This window comes from Sitodiplosis mosellana, unplaced genomic scaffold (assembly GCF_009176505.1).
Source record: "Sitodiplosis mosellana isolate CC-2019 unplaced genomic scaffold, AAFC_SMos_1.0 Smas_scaffold_6062, whole genome shotgun sequence".
NCBI classification, from domain to species: domain Eukaryota; kingdom Metazoa; phylum Arthropoda; class Insecta; order Diptera; family Cecidomyiidae; genus Sitodiplosis; species Sitodiplosis mosellana.
In genome coordinates, this window is record NW_022601303.1 from 189072 (window position 1) to 207792 (window position 18721).

At 38.0% G+C, this 18721-nt stretch overlaps 1 protein-coding gene across 1 annotated transcript in view; it reads right to left on the reverse strand.

Annotated features, from left to right (window-relative positions):
* LOC129573335 (kinesin-related protein 8) overlaps nt 1–17512 on the reverse strand; it is a 60377-nt gene extending 42865 nt beyond the window's left edge. The window contains exon 1 of the mRNA XM_055453737.1: nt 16762–17512. Within this exon, the coding sequence (XP_055309712.1) occupies nt 16762–16988 (227 nt within the window). The 5' untranslated portion in view covers nt 16989–17512. The remainder of the gene's footprint in view (nt 1–16761) is intronic.
* Nucleotides 17513–18721: the final 1209 nt, after the last annotated feature.

Here is an 18721-nt window from a genome sequence, read left to right on the forward strand (position 1 = left end):
TTCAATGAAACCAGCCAACAGTATTTCATTCTCGTGGTGTGTGTGTTTTCCGCAAAGGTCCATCCACTGAGGTGGTTAAACGTTCATTTCCATTTAATTTAAATTTTTTTCCGTCCATTTTACCATTATACAAATGAGCCGATTTTTTTTCACCAGTTTACATTAAATTGAGAGTCTCAATTTGAGACTCTTTTTTTCGCCAGTGTTTTTGTTGCTTCATTTCATTTAAATTATTCATACACAATTTTGAATCGCGGTTAATTTGTTCATTTAAACACCAGCCGAAAATTTATTGATATAATTTTATCAGAAATTTTGGCATTTTTATAACTGATATCACACAAAAAATGTGATGATGGTGCAAGGCGAACAACGAACGCAGAAGACAATAAATAACGTGTTAAGCATATCATTTTGGATCATGCAGCGTGCAATCGACTTACAAACAACATTTTCGACTGATTAGAAGAAAGTTTATGAGCTGCATATCATTAGCCGTCGTGTGAGTGTACACCGCCACAGCAGAGGCGGTGACAGCAGCACACACAGGAAACAAGTTACTGTCAATTTTTCTTTTCTTTCATTTCATCTTTATTGTAATGATCTCCAATTAGTGTATTAATTAGTTGTTCATTGCGAATCGAAACAAGAGAGAAAAAAAAATTAGTTTTTAATATTTTTCGCCGCGGTTGAAAACGAAAAATGAACTCCCAGCGCACAGCGGGTAAAAATATGGGCGATTTGCTTAATAAAGACATTGTTTGCATGATCATAAAATGATGGTGATAAATTGTGAATGAAACGAGCTAGATAACATCACACACACACACACTCTCACAAACAAAACACTTAGCTGATAATAAGATGGAACATAATCCGTTAAAAATCAGACGATCGCAGTCGCTGACTCTTTCTCTTAGACTTTCTTTTTAAATGCCACAAATGACATCACAACATACATGGGTGCGACCAGAGCACCGAGCAAGCGAGAGAGCGAGAGAGAAATGAAACAACATGTTGCTTTTTTCTTTACAATTTTGTAAAAAAAAAATACACACTCAAAGATCGATCAAAAACTGGGAAAATAGACAAAAAGATCAAGTTGATCAGGTAGAGACACGGCTCTAAGATCAATGAATCGACCATAGTCCATAGACTCGAGCCACACAATCGCGCGAAAATTACAAATCGAACAATAACGAGCCAATTTATTATGAAAGAAATAAAAAAACACCCAACGACGGGACTTATGAAGGGAAAAATAGACGTGAATTTATGATAAACAAGACAAAATGTTGTGCGTTGGTGTACCGAAAATGGTCAAAATGTGCAGCATTGAGGTAGAAAACATCTCGCCAGCGGCAACGGCTGCAATGGCCAAAACCGAAATCAATGTGAAATAAAGAAGAATTCACACTCAACGGTGTGCGAAAAGCAATAGCAACAACAACGAAGGAAGAAGAGAAAAAAACGGGCACAATCACGCTCGATTTGTTAAGTGAAGACTCGGTAACACTTCGATGTTGCCATTTCATTAATGCTGCTGAGTTCAACATTAAAATTGTGTATTGTATTTAATGTGTGTTGTTTCATTTCAAGTGAAAGAGATTATTTATACGCAACATTATCTTCATCATCAACAACAACGGCAACGGCAACGAAGGCAAAAAAGAAAAAAAAAACTGCACAAGCTTCGCGTTTGATGATTATGATTGTTATTTGATTCACATCTATATATCGGTTGTGCATCACATTTTATTCATCATCGGCCGTGTGGCAAGTGTAATCTTGCGCTCGGTTTTACAAGTAAAATTATTTTGTTTGCAAACGAAGGCGCGATGCAGCCTGGAGAAAAAAATCAAAATTTTTTTTTCTTCATCCAATCGCGTTCATTTCTACACAATGTTCATTATGTACGCATATTGTACGCAAGACAACAAGTATTGTTTGTTTTTCAGTGTGCCATTGCAACGCGTTTGCAATTACATGGAATTTGTTTATTTTGCGTGATCTTCGACGATCGATTTAAAAGAAAATTGGAGAAAGATATTTAAAGCCCGATCGAATTGAATGGAAGAGCAGTGGCGCGCGCGCAAACACTTGCCCGTTCGCACGTATGCATATTAACGCACCATTGAGTAAATAGACTAAAACGGATATATATTCATGAATCGATTCCCAAAACCCAATCCGAAACCGACTTTTTTAGCCGTTCATTCGTTGTGTTTTCGCATAATATGCACATTTGTGCATACTGCATACACACATTGCACACATGAATCGGTTAATTAATAAATAAATAGAAAGAAGAAGAAGAAGAAAAGCGATAGAAAGGCGAAATGCAATTCAGAAAGAGCGAACAGCTACGAAGACATCGACCACAACGACGACGACGACGATGATGATGATGTTGCTAAAGAAAATGAGGTACATGTTTAGGCCAACATGCTTATGTTAACTAAATGATTGGCTATTAATGTGTTTTTTCTTTTCGTTCCATGAATTGACTAAGCAAATGAGGCATTTGTCACAAACCACGACCGATGACGACCACGATGAAAACATATCAATCGGGCAGTGTGCGTTGCGATCAGTGTCTGTGCGAAACAAGCGAACAGTGCGCGCAACAGAAGAGAGAGAGAGAGAGAATAGGAAATTTCACTATAATATAGTCGAATTAAACTCGTTATGACGGCGATTTTTGCTTGCCGCTTCGTTTTGTCGCACATTTGTGTGTGTTTTTTCTTTGTTGTTCAATTCAAAACGATTTTACATCGTTGTTTTTCCCTTCATCGATTTTAAGGCGTCTTTGGATGGTTTCGAATCGAAAAAAAAACCGTTTATTTCTAAGTGAATTAGCAGCCGATCCAATTTATTTGCTTCGTTTGACACAGAAACGATCGATTTTTGGTGAAGCAGGGCGATGAAAAGCGAAAATGGATGAGAGTGCGCGCGCAAGACGCTCAAATGGAGCGATTGTCAAGGATGCTGCCATTGAACAATGCAATTCCCAAGGTAATTTCCAGCTCATGAAAAAAAAATGAAAGATGTTCTTTGGTGTGTGAAACAGGCCCAAACCAGGCTCATTGTTTACGTCCAACGTCATCGACACACCGAATCACACACAAACACACATCGTGAGCATCGCATCAATGGCATTAATCAAATTCCTTACCATCGCGCACAAACCAAACCAATGCTCAAGTCACGATTCCATGTGAAACAAATAAGTAGCCGAATGGATATTGTTTCGGTTTTGTGTTTTCCATCGACGCGCTCGTCTGGCACAAAACACATTTGACCTATTGTAAATCACGCGACGGAAGCAAAACATTTAACGAAATTGAAGAACTTTTTTTTCGTTTTTGTTTTCGCTTTCGTTCCAACGGAAAAAATAATAAGTTACTATTTTTTAGGTTCAGGTCAAAGTGTTTTTTTTTTCTGCGCCATCGATTCGATCGCAATTGCGCACGGGTTGGTGGTAGGCTTTGTGGTTTTGATTCACTTCCCGTCACACACACACACACACACACACACACGAAATCGACATCTTTTGTTTTGTCGACGCAGCACGTCTGCAAAATCGTAAACAGTCGGCATATACACACACATACACACTTTGCTCTTGCTCTTGCCGCTTCATTTTGTACACCGTTTTTCTGTCATTCATTGACGGTGTATGAACGTATGTTTTGCCGTCGCTTCCTTCTTCCTGATCACGCAGTCGCGCACAATTCGTCAAAAATCTCTAATGATCATCGTTCCGATTAGCCGTTCGTCTAACTCTATCTCTCTCGCTCACTCACCAAGCCATATGTGGGAATATCAAGCGCATAAATGCATCTCGTCGCATATATGGCTGAGGAAATGTGTCGCCATTTCCAAGCTAAATTGACCAAAAATATTCTGCAAATGAAGAAAAAACAACCTCTTGTGTGATCTTTCCATTGGCTAAAGTCTCGTTTTTTTTTAACCATTTGCCAAACGCCGTGCTTTTTCTCCACTCTTCAATTGCTTCAAATGCGTTTTGTTTGTTTGGAAAATCACAACATCATCGTGGAATGTGTTCAATGCGGAAAAATTGACACCAAAACATTACATTGGCTGAAATGTGTGTGTGTGTGTGTGCGCTTGTGTTTGCATTATGCTCTAGATATTAGTGTGAATGAGCGCTGAACTCTTTTTTTTCCTTCGCTTTGTTTTGTTTTCGATCGCAACTCTGGCCTTTTATTTATCGAGCTACATTTATCGCCATATCGAGAGTGACACACAACAAGAGAGAGAGAGAGAGATAGCGAGCGCGAATTAAATTGTTGCATTCAAACACACCGCGCAACCGGTCACATTGAATATTGCATTGTAGATGCCCAAATGCGACCGAATTGTATTTGTCTTTCGAGGCAAACTGCACCAACTCCAATGTATTGAGAGCAACAGTGTAGTCGAACGCGACAAACGGACTTGACTTTTTTTGGTTTAGCTATTTTGTTGTTTTGGCGGGTCTATTCTAAATCGATGTTGCAATACAAATATTGTTGTCTCATTTCAACCATACCACGGCATGCACCACGTTTAACATGAAACAATTTTGTCTCGATCTCGACCACACACAAACACAAAGTGTGCAAATAGATCGACACATCTGTAGATGAACAAAACAAACGGCTTGCAATGCTTGAATTCTTTTTTTATATGGAATCAGAGCCAAAATTTAACTGAATTTCGAGTTGTTTTTTTTTAGCCAATTCAGAGTAGAAATTCAAAGCAATTGCCAGCTTTGGTTCAAAGTTTAATTTCAGAATTGACTCAATTGCAGTAGAAATGTAAGAGTTTTGGTCGTTTCGTTGCGACATATTGAGAGGATCAGCTTAAGATTTTCATTTGCTACTGAAAATTGTCAATCTTGTCAATTTATTTATATAAATGGTCTGAAAACCGTTAGGATTTGGGTTAAAATTGAACATTTTCTATATAAAACGCCGAATTTCTTCTAAAGGTCAGGAAATATGATGAAAATTCGTCTCATTTTGTTTGAAAATCATCGATTTATTTTTGAAGCCATCGAATTCTTCTTGAAAATTTTCAGATTTTTTTCAACAAATCATCAAGCTATACTCAAAACTCTTCAAATTCTTCTTGTAAATCATCAAGATCCCGAGAAAATCTTCAAATTTTTCTCGAAAACCGTTAACCTCCTCTCAAAAATCGTGAGTTTTTCTCCTAATTTCCTCGAATTTGGTTTGAATATTGCCTGAAACGCTAAAACCACGATTTGCAACAAAAAAAACGCACATTTTTCCACATTGCGCTGTACATTTTCCGCCATCGTTGTCAGTGCAAAATGCTTCGGATGAATGCGTACAATTGGTGTTTTGTTTTGTGTTGTGGTGCGGGCGCGTGAAGAGAAAACAAGCTGAAGTTATTTGGTTCCTCGTTGCTCAGTCAATTAATAATGATCGCCCGATACGGATTTCTCACACAGCACACATACACACACACACACACACACATGAAATGGAGAAAAAAAAACATTCCATGAGACATTCGAGTCTTAATTGTGCGCATTCACCAAAGAATGTGGACAAGTTTGGTTTGGGAGAGAAAAAAGCGTTTCCCAGCCATTTCGATTTCAATTCGATTATCATCGATTTCCTAGCTTATGCACCAGATAATGCCTCTGTGCGACACACAAATAAAATTGTGGAGTCATTGCGTTTGTTTGCTGTGACTCAAGTAGTCATTGCATTGAAACATTGTTGATTTGGCCGACAGAGATAAAGAAAGAAATGGAAGAAAGAGAAACAGTGAGGCAGTGAAGAGAAGAAAAGAAAGAAAGAAAGAGATTCGAGTGAGAGTAATAAAGAAAGCGAAAAGGCGAAAGAACGAGAGGGAAAAGTAAAACATGTGCTACCTCACAGCACTCTTGAAAATGGAGTAAAACCTTATTGAAGAGATTTTGATTGCGGCAATAACAAGAGGCCCGCCAAAGAAAGAGACCCTTCTCTCTCTCTCTCCCTATCTCTTTCTGTGTGTCTCTCTCTCCGTCTCATTTCGATAGCGCAATTATTTGGTGTACCTAAAGTTTTGTTCACTGCGCTCCATTAGTGCGGCCTGTGCGAAAATTATGCGCAAATCACTAATGCTCCCATATAACCACTTAAGCTGTGTCATTCATTCGCTCTGCGCAGCGAGTGTTCGCACACCGACCAGATTATGTGATTATCGATACAAACGACGGAATGTGTGTGTTGTGTTCGCTTTTCATTTCATTCTTCTTCTTCTTTTTTGTCAAGTGATCAGCTGAGTGTGTTCGTTGCAGTGGTCATAATTTCCAATGTTGCCGACTATCGACCGAGATATCGACAGCCGCCTATCACGGCTCACTCACAAGAATAAATGATGGCCTGATTGTCGCATAAATCGTCCGACTTTATTTGCCGAATGCAAAATTGCATGGGAACGAACGAAGCAATATACATGAACGGAATGAACGAGCCGTAACCCAATATTAGAGCACCCATACTGAGAGAGACACAGACATATCGATTTTCCGATGATAAATCGCCCATATGTGATCGCGACACAATTTTAGCATAACAAAACATAACAACAATAACAACGACAAAAAATCCAAATCGAAACCATTTTTGTTGTCGTTTATTCGATTATCATTTCGTTTGTTTTGGTTAGTTTTTTTTCGTTATCGCATCGCGGTTTTTTCGAATAAAGTATCAATTTATTGACGTTATTATAGAGTATATTGATTGGTAAATTGGTGCTTTTTCTATTTCACTAAGCTCGATCGTTCGCTGGATTGGCGAATCATTTTTATATTGATCTGTCATCGGAACCATGTTTGGCCCGTTAATCATGGGCCCATTTGCATTTTATTTTGTACAATCAATTGGCGAACGTGTGCGATCCCATTTCAACTCCATTTTCAATTATGACTATTTAGTTATTGATAATTCCTTTTATGTAAGTCGAACCAGCAAATGGGTTTGTGCCGTTGTTTTGGTTTTCTTCTCTTCAATTGGAATAATAATTGTAGTTATGTGCTATACATACAGAAAAGCCATCGTCCAAGCGGCAATTCAATTCGAAGTCTCAACTGTGCGTCCATTGATTTCGCCAAATGTGCTGTGCCGAGCTGAGCTGAATCGATTTGCACTGAACTGAACTGAGTTGAATTGAGCTGAGCAATGTTCATTGCAAGAGGAAAACAACAATTCGATCGACAAAAATGATAATCGATAATCGAGCTGGGGACTCAGCGTAACGCATTGTAACTCAACACACACACACACATGATACGGGGACGGCATGTTAGACGATATCGGAATATTTGCACGCATTCAAAATCACCAAATAAAATGTATCGAATCAACCGCTGTGAGAGAGCGATATACATAGCCAGGAGACACATTGAGTTGTGTGTATGTTGAGAATAAATCGATCAAACGAAACTAAAATGCCTTGCTGCGTGTGTACAAGTACATTTTAAAGACCATAAATAAACGGTACAGATAACTGCACCAAAAATGAAAAAAAAAAATAAATTTCAATTAAATAGTTATTCTTTTCAAATAATGGAAAGTTGATGAGTGCCTCACGTAGAGAACTTGATTGGGTCGCGGTGCGAGCCCAATCGAATGAACGATTCGAGCGCAATTGAGCTTACGCGCGCCGGCCATTTGACATTAAATGTTGCGTAAACATATATATTCAAAAATGTGTAGCATTTATTGGTACGCATATGGAAGTCGGAAGAAATCGAGGTGCGTACGCGCACGCGCTCGCTCTCTCGCTTGCGCTCACATTCACAGAGTCCAATTCAGTGCTCTTATTATTCATTACACGTTTTAATCGCCACAAAGACTAGCTCTCTGGCCACCGATCTCAATTCAATCGAAGATTTCGCTGTCGCTGTTTGTTTTTTTTTTCGTGTTTCCATTTCAAAATTGGCTCGTCGATTGAGTGCAAATTTATAGGCAATTATCCGAAGTGATACGCGCTGACAATAAATGCGACAATGTTGCATTCGGATTGTTGTTTGAGAGCAGTTGCACATTTGATTGTGCGCAGAGAGAGGGAGAGGGAGAGAGAAAGAGAGTCGGACCGAGGCGATAACGAGGAATCGTATGCGATCCAACAAACTGGCGGAAATAATAGCGTGTGTGTGACGATTGTCAATTCACACCACTTCAATTTAAGTTAAACACGATCGTTGTTGGGCATTTTTTTTTCTTTTGCTACTCTTTGCTCAAGCCAAAGAGCACCAAGTATGTCTTTTTCCGTTTTTGTTGTTTTTTTTTTGTTTTTTTTTTCGCCAAACAAACTGATTGCAAATGCAACAAACAACAAATGCGCAGACGAAAAACGAAACGAAAAAAAAATATGGGCCAGTCTTTCCTCGCGCTATTACAGCATTATTATTTAGTTTAAACGTTTTCTCGATCGGTAGAAATTGCTCCGATTATTGTTCGCATTTGGCATTTAGAATTAAAATCAATCTAAAAAAATTTACATGGTCCATGGTGCCGCGTGCGCGCGCTGTTCAGAGTGAGATAAAGTAACAAAAAAACCGGCTATTTTCATGTGGCACTGTGTGTTTTCGAACCATGTGGCGCATTCGAAACAGAGACCAAGCAAACAAGTCAATGGTGTATGCGCGTGAGTAAGAGACAGAGATCGCGCAAACATACCAGCCACAGACAATGGTAATTTTGCATTTGTACAAACAAATGGAACAAACGCCGGAGACAGAGAGAGACCAACTTTAGACGCCAAGAGAGAAAAAAACAACCAAAACCACCGATTATGGCCCGAAAAACAAAAGCAAGAGGGCAACAACAAAAAATGGTACACAAATCAAAATGATTGGCTGCTAAATCGCGACCAGCCGCGATATTTATTCAATTTTTTTCCCCACTTGCCTGTCGGTTGTGAATACAATTCACTTTCCATATCGCAGACCCAGTTATTTTTTTACTTTGTTTCTGTGTGTTATACTTTCAGTTCCACCTGATGATATACAGTAGTAATATAGTAGAACCTTATCCAATAATTCTGCATTGTGCTTGAATGGCAACAGGCAACCGCATTGGCCGCGTGGTCAACGCTCATCAAACAGAAAACATTTGCTAATTAAAATAATTTCGGTCGCTTCCAATCATTTGGCACATTCAGCCGAAACAATGCACATACAGTGGCCATTTGCCATGGTGTACACATTGTTGCACCGTCGTTGCAACCAATGACGCGATTTTGTTGCCGTTGCTGCCGTTTTTTTTTCTTCGATTCACAGCCGATTATTTAATCGGTTGATTTTCTCTGAAACTATGACATGCACATGTTTTACAATGCAAACATAAAATATGCAACAACGTGATCGTTACTCAAATCTATTACTTTTGCTCGCCCTTTTCGTCGACGTTTGATTTTTTTTTCGTTTTCGTGTCTTTGCTCGATTTTCGCTTTTTGGTTGTTGTTCATGCGCTTGACTTTATTTCCGAAATTTCGTTTTGTTTAATTTCATTTGAGCTGACAATTGTCGCATGTCCACGGGCCGTGCTGCAATAATCGCGCTATGTGCCACCGTGTACTCTTTAGCATTTCGTTTACAATTAAATGATATAATCTAATACTGTTTAATATTCGTTCGTTACTTCGTCTGGCCTGTTCCGTCTCGCGCGCTTTCATTGCATACTTTGGCGTAGCGCAAGCACGTTTAAATCTTTACTTTCTTTATGTCGAAACCCAAAAAAAAAACACACACACACACACACGTCGCATGAGACGATGGGATTTAATTCGATTCAGAGCAAACGAACGAAAGATTTTCTCGTCGTTGAAAATTGGACTAACATTTTGCCAACCAGCGAATTATTATTCATGTATTTAGCGAATGGAATTCTTAATGATGTGAAAAAACCATTTTGTTCAACGGTAGGAAGAAAATGGCTGGAAAGAGATAATATGCAAAGAAAAACACACAATTATGGCTAGATCGGGGTTAAGTCTTCGGGTGATGAAGGTTTTATGAGAGAAGTTCATGGAATCTCTTGTTTGAATTCAGAGTTTTTACGTGTTTTTTTTCCTTTTTGGGAGAATTTTCCTATTTTTTTACCCAAGAACTTTTGAAGATTTTCTACATGTGTTAACATTTTCTCAAATTTTTACCGAATTTTTCAATTTTTTTCAATTGCGTTTCTTTCGTCTTTTTCTCACTGTTACTCGCTTTTTTACCCAATGGTTATGCAGTTTACTACCCTCAGTTGTCCAAAAATGTCACAATTTCTCCGGAAAAAAACCAAATTATTCACAGTATTTGAAGGAATTCCTCCTACTTCACTCAGTTTTTCTGGCATTTTTCTTACGTTGCCCTCATTTTTCAACGCTAACCCCATTAATTTTATTTCTTAAGAAATAGTTTTTCAATTGAAAAATGGAAGAAATGCAATGAACGATGCTCTTTCTTCAACATTCTATACAAAAAAATCCAAATGCAATTTATGACCCATTTCCCCATCGCTTTTCGCTTTCATGTGCTTTTCCTTTACCAAAAGAAAAATATCCTAACAGTTTCACAACCACAGCCTGGAAACCAATGATAACTGGGCAATCATTTTGACATTTCGTCGATTGTCCCTATCGGACGTCGCGTAAAATCGAAGCCATGATTTGCTCGCAACTGCTTTAAAAGTCACAAAAAAAGGTTTTTATTTTCTCCATTTAAGTCAATGAATCATTGACAATGATTGCCAAAAGTAGAAATGTATTTGATCTCATTTGATGGCCGTAAAACTGTCTCCATCTTAATTTACTCCAGCAATTTACTGTATTATCACTCCAAAAAACAAAAGACCGCAACACTTCCAATCGATTGGAATCGTGTTAATAATTGATTCGCCTCCAAAATGGGTCTGATTGAAGCTGTGAATTATGGTTTGTTGTGGATAACAATGCGATATAAAAACGTGTAGTTTAGAAAGATTTCACTGAAGAGAGACAGACACACACACACACACGTGAGCCGATCGAAGATCGAAAAAAAAAGTTTGTTGTGACGTAAATGAAATTGGGAATTACGACAACGTGACAGGCGCTGAATAACGGCTTTTTTGGATAGAGTTAGTATTGGTTCGCTTCGTTCATCAAATCGGTTTCTAATAAGCCAATACAATCAATTTTTCAAATTATTTGCATTGCCATTATGAGCTAATCGAAAAGAAAGAGACTTCACATTCGAATTGTGTTCGAGAGTTCGGGGCTCGTCGGGTCGACGAATGAAGAAAAAAACCCATCGAAACAAAAGAAATGTATGTTATATTTTTCTTTCCTCGTAAAATGGCAACACAATGATGACAACAAAACAGAAAATGAATAATAAGAAAAAACAGCGCACACATATCGTGTATTGAGGCACAGAAGTCTGTTGTGCGACACACAGCCGTGCAAAGCCAGAGAGAAAGATCTGAATGAATGAAATGGACGTGGTTAAAAAGAGAACGCTTAGCCAAAGAAAAAGTGATCGGGTGAGAAACCGAACAAGAGCCCAACAACTTGAACCACAACGAAAAAGAAAGAAAAAAAAACGACAAAATCAAACGAAAGAAATGTGCACGAGCAGCAGCAGCAGCTACAACGGTAAGTATCATGAGTCGATCCGATCAGAAAATGAGCGAGTATTGATTGGCGAAGAAAAGAAGTGAAGAGAAAAAAAAGCACACGAAATACGCGCGATTCAATTGTGCGAATGAATAGCAAACGATCGGCTGGGCTCGCGCTCGCGCACACACACACCAAGTCTATTAATATGACGTGTGATACCATATCATAACACATACTGCATAATGCCTGCCTGCCGTTTCGTTTTCATTTCGATGTGTTATAAGCAAAAAGTAATTTCGATATTCTTGTTCGGGGCCCCGTTTGTCTTGTTTTCCTTCTGGAAATATGTGCACGTTACTGCCGCCACTGTTGCTGCAGTTGCTATTGCTGCTCACATAATCGAGATCTAACGTTGATATATATATATATATATATATAAATTTCAACATTGGAGTTTTTAAAAACAATGGTGCCTCACCAATATGCATTGCGCGCATTCGCTCGCTCTCTTGCCTCTGCTAAATTGCTGACTCTTTTTTCTTTTCTTCAGCTACTAATAAAAAAAAAGTTGATAGAAATGTATTGAAATTGGGGCCTCCTAAATCAATTGTTTCTGACTCGAAATTCGACTAATTCAATTACCTGAAAAAAAATGTATGCGCTTTTGGTTTCGTCTGTGCGCTCAGTTGTGATTTTCGTTTCGAGTTTTTTATTTTCTTGCAAATTTATTTATTCATAATTGCACATGGCTTCGCGATATCGCCGTATTATGTATATTTTTTCTTTCGTTGTTTCGTTCAATTATTCGATTCTTATTGTATTTGCTGGCGTCGTTATTACTTTTTTTCATTGCTCTGTCTGATGCATTTTTTTGGTTTAAATTCTCATTGCAATGCGAGCTCGGCTCAATCTGTAATCCAAACAAGATGTTCGTTGTTCGAAGAGAAAAAAAAATGTTTTTCAACAGAACAATAACAGAAAAAACAACAACATCGACAAGACAAACAACATCTTTGCAGCAACAACAATTTCGCGCGCATTTCGCGGAAGAGTTTAAAGACACACCGATTTTTCTGGGTTCAAACTGATTTCGTGGAATTTCAAACACGCGAAAAGTATAAGCCAATCGAAAAAATTGGCGCAGTAAGAAAGAAAAATTGAAAAAATGAATGAATTAGTAACAGAATAATCGATATCTTGATCAAAATCGAATATGAAAAGGCCAAATTTCCAGAAAAAATTCGATATTCAATCATCAATTGAGATAAAAATTCAGAATTTAATGATAAATTTGATTAAAAATCGAAGTTTCATAATGAATTAAGATAAAAAATCGAAGTTTAATGACAAATGCCATGGACCAAAATAGTCAAAATTCAACGATGATCATCATGATAGATTCGAATCTAAGGTGAAAAACTTCGCATACAAAATTGAATTTGGCTCAAAAACTCAAAACCCTACGAAAAGTTGGCATGAAACCGGCGAAATCCACTGAGGTATCTGTACTCTCAGACAAATTTACCGTTCAAATGAACAGAAAAATTACTGGAATTCTGATTTATCGCAACTCGGATGGATATCTCGGCATTTTTAGTACAAATTCCGATAAATCGGATGGATTGTTCCGAAATGGAATAAAATTTCCACTGTTTTTTCTGAGAATAGCCAAAAAAAGACAAAAGCATCTTAATTATGCTCACTTGTACTCAGTGAGCACTGCCCACACATGCGCTCGTTTCATCGCAGTCAATTAGTTGATACGCGGCATAAATTTAGAGCCATCGAGTGTGCTTAAGTGCGGTGGTTTGGCTCAATTTCGATGCGTATGCGAAATGAGTTATTATGCAAACCAACTTTTTTTTGTATTCCCTTCATTCATTCATTTATAATCAGATAACATTTGATTCGGGTTTGCCTGGTTGCCTATACCTTAAGCATAACAGCATAACACCGTGGTCTATAGACAGAGATAGTGTATGTTTTTTTTTTGTAAAACCATAGAACTCTCTTGGAGTTGGGCTTGGTTTGGTGTGCGCATGTTTGCGAGAGCGCAACCCACAAAATCTATATGTATCGCATTATGCTGGCGTCAATTTTCAGCGAGCCCAAGCGCAAATCAAGCTAAAAACAATGGCAAAAAAAATTACTTTTATTTATTTTTCATGTTTGGTTTTATTTCGTTGCCTTTTTTTCCATCTCTTTTACTTTTGAAAAATAAATACTTTTTATCTGGTGCTTATTCTTTGCTTTTGTTTGTTAGGGCCTGGTTAAGTGTGGCCCGATATTTATGTGAATCGAAATAAATTTTATTCCAATTTCGAGACAGTCGCTCGACTTTTGTTGTTTTGCAGCTCGTTTTTGAGCCGCGATGAACTATATGATAAGGTAATTCCATTCAGTGCATTTGCTTCGGCTTAGTCCAAGGTGATTTTGATGAATTTGTTGGCTTTTCATTTGTTTTAAAAACCACTGTGTGTTTTCTTGTTTTTTTTTCTTGGCCAAAATTGACAATTACATGATTTTTATCTCAAAACAAAAACCATACTCCGAATCCGACAACAACGAAAAAAATTATCCAAAATTATTCTAATTTCGGGCTGAAACGAATTGCAACATTCAAATCAACGATCATTGTTCAATGACTACCATTTGAATGAAAGAAAACCAAAAAAAAAATTATTGACTCGATTTATCGATTTACTCATGTAAATTATGATAATGAACGTATCGATTTCTTGTTGCACATTGAAAGTTGAACTCGACAACAGCATAAAACAAATCTCGGATTCAGTATATTCAGTTTTGTCTTTTTTTTCTATTCCTCTCTATTTCTCTGTCTCTCTGTCTCTCTCTCTCTCTCTCTCTCTCGCTCGCTCGATCGATCATAGCTGTTTCTCTCTCTAACTTGATCAATTTTTTGATCGCTTCGCTTGCTGGCTTTTTCGAAATAATTGCGGATATCTACAATATCGGAGTGTTGATTGCAATTTAATCTCGCATAAATGTGTTTTTTTTTTCTGTTTGTTTCGTTTGTTTGTCGATCAAATAAACCACGCGTTTACCTTTGGTTCTGTTCCTCGATTCGATTGTTTGTTCATTGAAAGGTTTCGAGTGTGAGCGCACGAGTGCGAAGGAGAATTCTCGATGATATTGCATATTAAAAATTGTAAGTAACTAAATGCGCCGCCTTCAAGGTCGTTTGTTACTCGATGTGTTCTTTTTAGACATAGGGGGAGAGAGAGAGAGAGAGAGAGAGAGAGAGATCGGTCGGTCGATCGATTTTTCCGATTTGTGTTATTGTTCTTTTTTGTAAGTGTGTGCTGTTGTCGATCGTTTATCTACAAACTATCGGCGCAATGTGTCGCAACATTGCTGAACAAAACAATAATAATACCTACGCAATAAATCACATTTTTAATTATATTATACACAGGTTACAATTACAATCAATAATGCAGGCAAATAAATGCCGAACGAAGCACTCACACTCACACTCGCACCCGAAAAAGTGTTTTTGAAAATTAGCATTCTCTTGCTGTTTCATTTGGAAATGAGTGGTGTGCATTGTGTTTGAAGCGAACTTTTTTTCCCCTTCGCTTGTATTTGCTCGATATTTTTCTATTTTGTGGCAATTTATCGATTGGGCGCACGGCATTTAAAACCATAAAATAAAACGAATTCACGGCCCCACCGGAATATGGACGAGAGAAGCAAAACGAACAGGAAAAAAAAAGAGAATTCGATCGAGTAAAACAAATAGTGAAAGGGGAGCCAGAAGCTCAAAAAACGCAACAATGTTCAGCTCAAATGCTCAAATTATCTCTCCTCGCCAATTGATTCTTTGGTGCGAACGAGTTCGGCGAGCAATGACACATACACATATACGCTCTCGCTGTTTGCGATGCAGTTTAAATGGAAATTCATATATTCGCTGCATTTGACGATAGTATATAATTTTCGGCCTGAGATTATGCGAGTAACGCGCACACGCTGCGCCGTCTTTCTCTCTCTCTCACCTTCTCTCTGTCTATCTCTCGGTGTGTGCTTGGCTAAACGAACAATGTTGTTCAAATCGAATATAATACCTGCACATGTTCGATCTCTCTCACCGGTTTCAGTGCTATTGCTTGGCCTGTGATTACCACAGCCATTCACAATTTGATTAGTGTAATTATGCGTTTTGTGGGATACTCGAAGTCAATAACACTATCATCGACGTCATTTTAAAAGACAAATTGAATGAACTCAAACGAAATGATATCGAAAGTCGAAAATTCGACCGAAAAAAAAGAGAATCAATCATATAAAAATTGATGTGTGTGTGTGATCAATATGTGATCCGAGATCCATTGATCGGATCAGTGTATGCGAGTTCATTGATGTGATCAATGCGATCGCATTGAGATCCATCGATATGATGAATGTGTTAATTCGTCATGTGATGAGTGTTCACACAGCGAATTCCATTGAAGAAAATGATTTGCAATTGAGGGAAAAATCGTGATGATGATGAGCCATCCTTGGTTCGCTCTGCATGAAATATGACCGGAAGCAAATGAGATCACAAGACTTTAGCTCTTATGTTCATCTATGAACTAATCTAAAGGAAATAAAGTTTTAATCTAATGCTTGCCAAAACATCCAAAGAAGAGGTCTTCACCGTCGGTGAATCACCGAAAGAAAAGCTGAGTGCCAAAACAAGATAAGTGTCAAAAAGTGCCAACAAAAATTACAAGTATTGAATAAACAGGAAAAACAAATTGAGTGCCGAACAACAACGAAACAAAAGTCGGAAAAAAAATGAGTGTGAAAAGGCCCTTGTCATGTATTGAAACACCAAGTTCGAGTTCATCGTACAACGTATCTCTCTTCACCCCATTTAATTTATAACACATGATGATTACAGGTTGTTATAGGCGAAAGAAGAAGAAAACGAAACAGCAAACAGAAACGAATGGAAGAGAGAAAAAAAATCGGTCATTTGAAACTTCCGAGGGCAATCATCATCATCTAATCTAATCTAATCCATCTAAATTAAAGATTGAAATCGTTCAAATGGAATGCGATGGGCCAAGCCGTTCATCGGGATTTCGGAACTCTTTGATTGCTTTATTCGATTTGAAAAAGGTTTCATTTTCGGCTTACCTGATGCGCAAATTTCCGTTCCGATGGGTTTGAGCATTTCGGGTGGATGGTGATTTGGTGCCGGTGCCATTGTTCAGCTGTGATAATTGACTAGCGCTTGTACGCGGTAATCGCGGTGATGGATTACCAGTGCCCGGTCGAACTGGTGGTGTGCATACCACAACGACACTATGAAATGCACAAAACCATACAATCACAAACAAACCGATGGCCATTAAGGCCTTCATCGTGCCTCACCGCCGAACACTTCTTCTGATCGTCGAATTTTTATAAGTTATGATTTTCGGTTTTTTCGACGTCGCCGTAGTCGTCGTCGTCGTCGTAGTCGTCGTAGTCGTCGAACTATTTTTTTCTTTCTGTAACGTTTGGTTTTCTCTTTCTATTCTGTTCGCACAATGTTTGCTATTGATCTTGTCTTTTTGGTCGACGTTGTTCGTTTGTTGCACGCGCGGTTTCGCTTCGATTTCGGTTGTACGCGTGTGTATTTTTTAAAATAGTTTTTAAGTTTTGCACTGTATTTTTTTTCTGCTTCTTCTGTACGTTTGTTCGTTCGAAACCTTCACTTTCACACCTTTAAACGACTCTATTTGTCTTTCGCTCTCTGTCTTTGTCGGCCGCCCCGATATTTTTCACTACTCTCCCAATGCTCTCGCCACACACTTTTTGATCAACTGTCCGTTTGTCGCTTTTTGTTGTTCGTTCGTTTTGTCCGCAATTAATTTCAGTTTATACGCGTGTCTCACTTTTTTTTGATCTGAAAGAAGAGAAAAAAAATCACATTCAATAGACTTTTTCGTTAGTTTGTTTATTTTCAATAATAATTTGCGATATGAAATATGACACGGGTTGTCCGATGTCGCGTGAGCGTATTGAAATTGAGCAAAAATGAAACAAAAGCAATCCTTCCACCGATGTGTGTGTCTTCGTCGCCGTTTTTTTTTTTTTGGTCATAACAAATGATTTAGCACCGTGCCAAATCGGCCGAAAATAAAGCATCAACCGAGTCGTCGGTTAAACTGACGTACAAAATCTTAAATAAATGAATTCGATCAACAATGTAAATGTTGACTTGCTTGAAAAGCGAACACAGTTTCGCGATAAATAAACATTATCATTTGTGGCAATGGCAACGTTTACGATTGTTCTGCTGTTGTTGTGTGTATATGTGTTGAAAAGCGCCAGAGAAAAAAGATTTTGAAATGGCAAATGATTAATTGCTGATACGCTGATCGGAGAGAGATCCTACGCAAGACATGCGTGGCGTCGAACCGCCGTGACAATGTGTGTGCTGTTTAAATTGAATGCTTGGTGTTTGGTGTGGCATGCGCGTACGAAACCATTGCCAAGCATCAAGTGCATTGAGACGAGGACGAATACACACGAGAAAACAATTACATTTGCATATGAAGACATCGTTCGTTGTTTTGACATGGGATACCACAACACAAATCCCAACAATTTCGGATAACAAGCGCGAAAATTCCAATTGGCCGCCATGTAACCGGTCTCAACTGATTTCAAATATTGGATTTGTTACCTTTGTTTTATGGGACCCTAAATCCTTCGAAATAATTTATCAAATGATTATGCATCAAGATAAATTTTGCATGTACCAGAAACCAACAACAAATTGAACGAAATTTTTTGGGGTATTTTTATGTTATCAAAAAATCGAATGATTTTTCTTTTCAATCGTGTCCAGTTGTGTTGCATGAACCAGTTTTCCAATTCCCAATCAATCAATAAAAAAAATTGCAATTTCGAAATTGGCGCAATAAAAACCATTGGAATTACTGTATGACAAAAAAGCCAACTCGTTGGAACACACAAAAAGAATCGCTGTTAAGAAAATACACACAGCTAACAAATTGTCGTAAAAAATGCTGAATCGGTCGTGTTTTTTTTGTGTATTTATTTCGTACAAATTCTCATCGATCTGTTGTCTGTAGAATGTCGATCA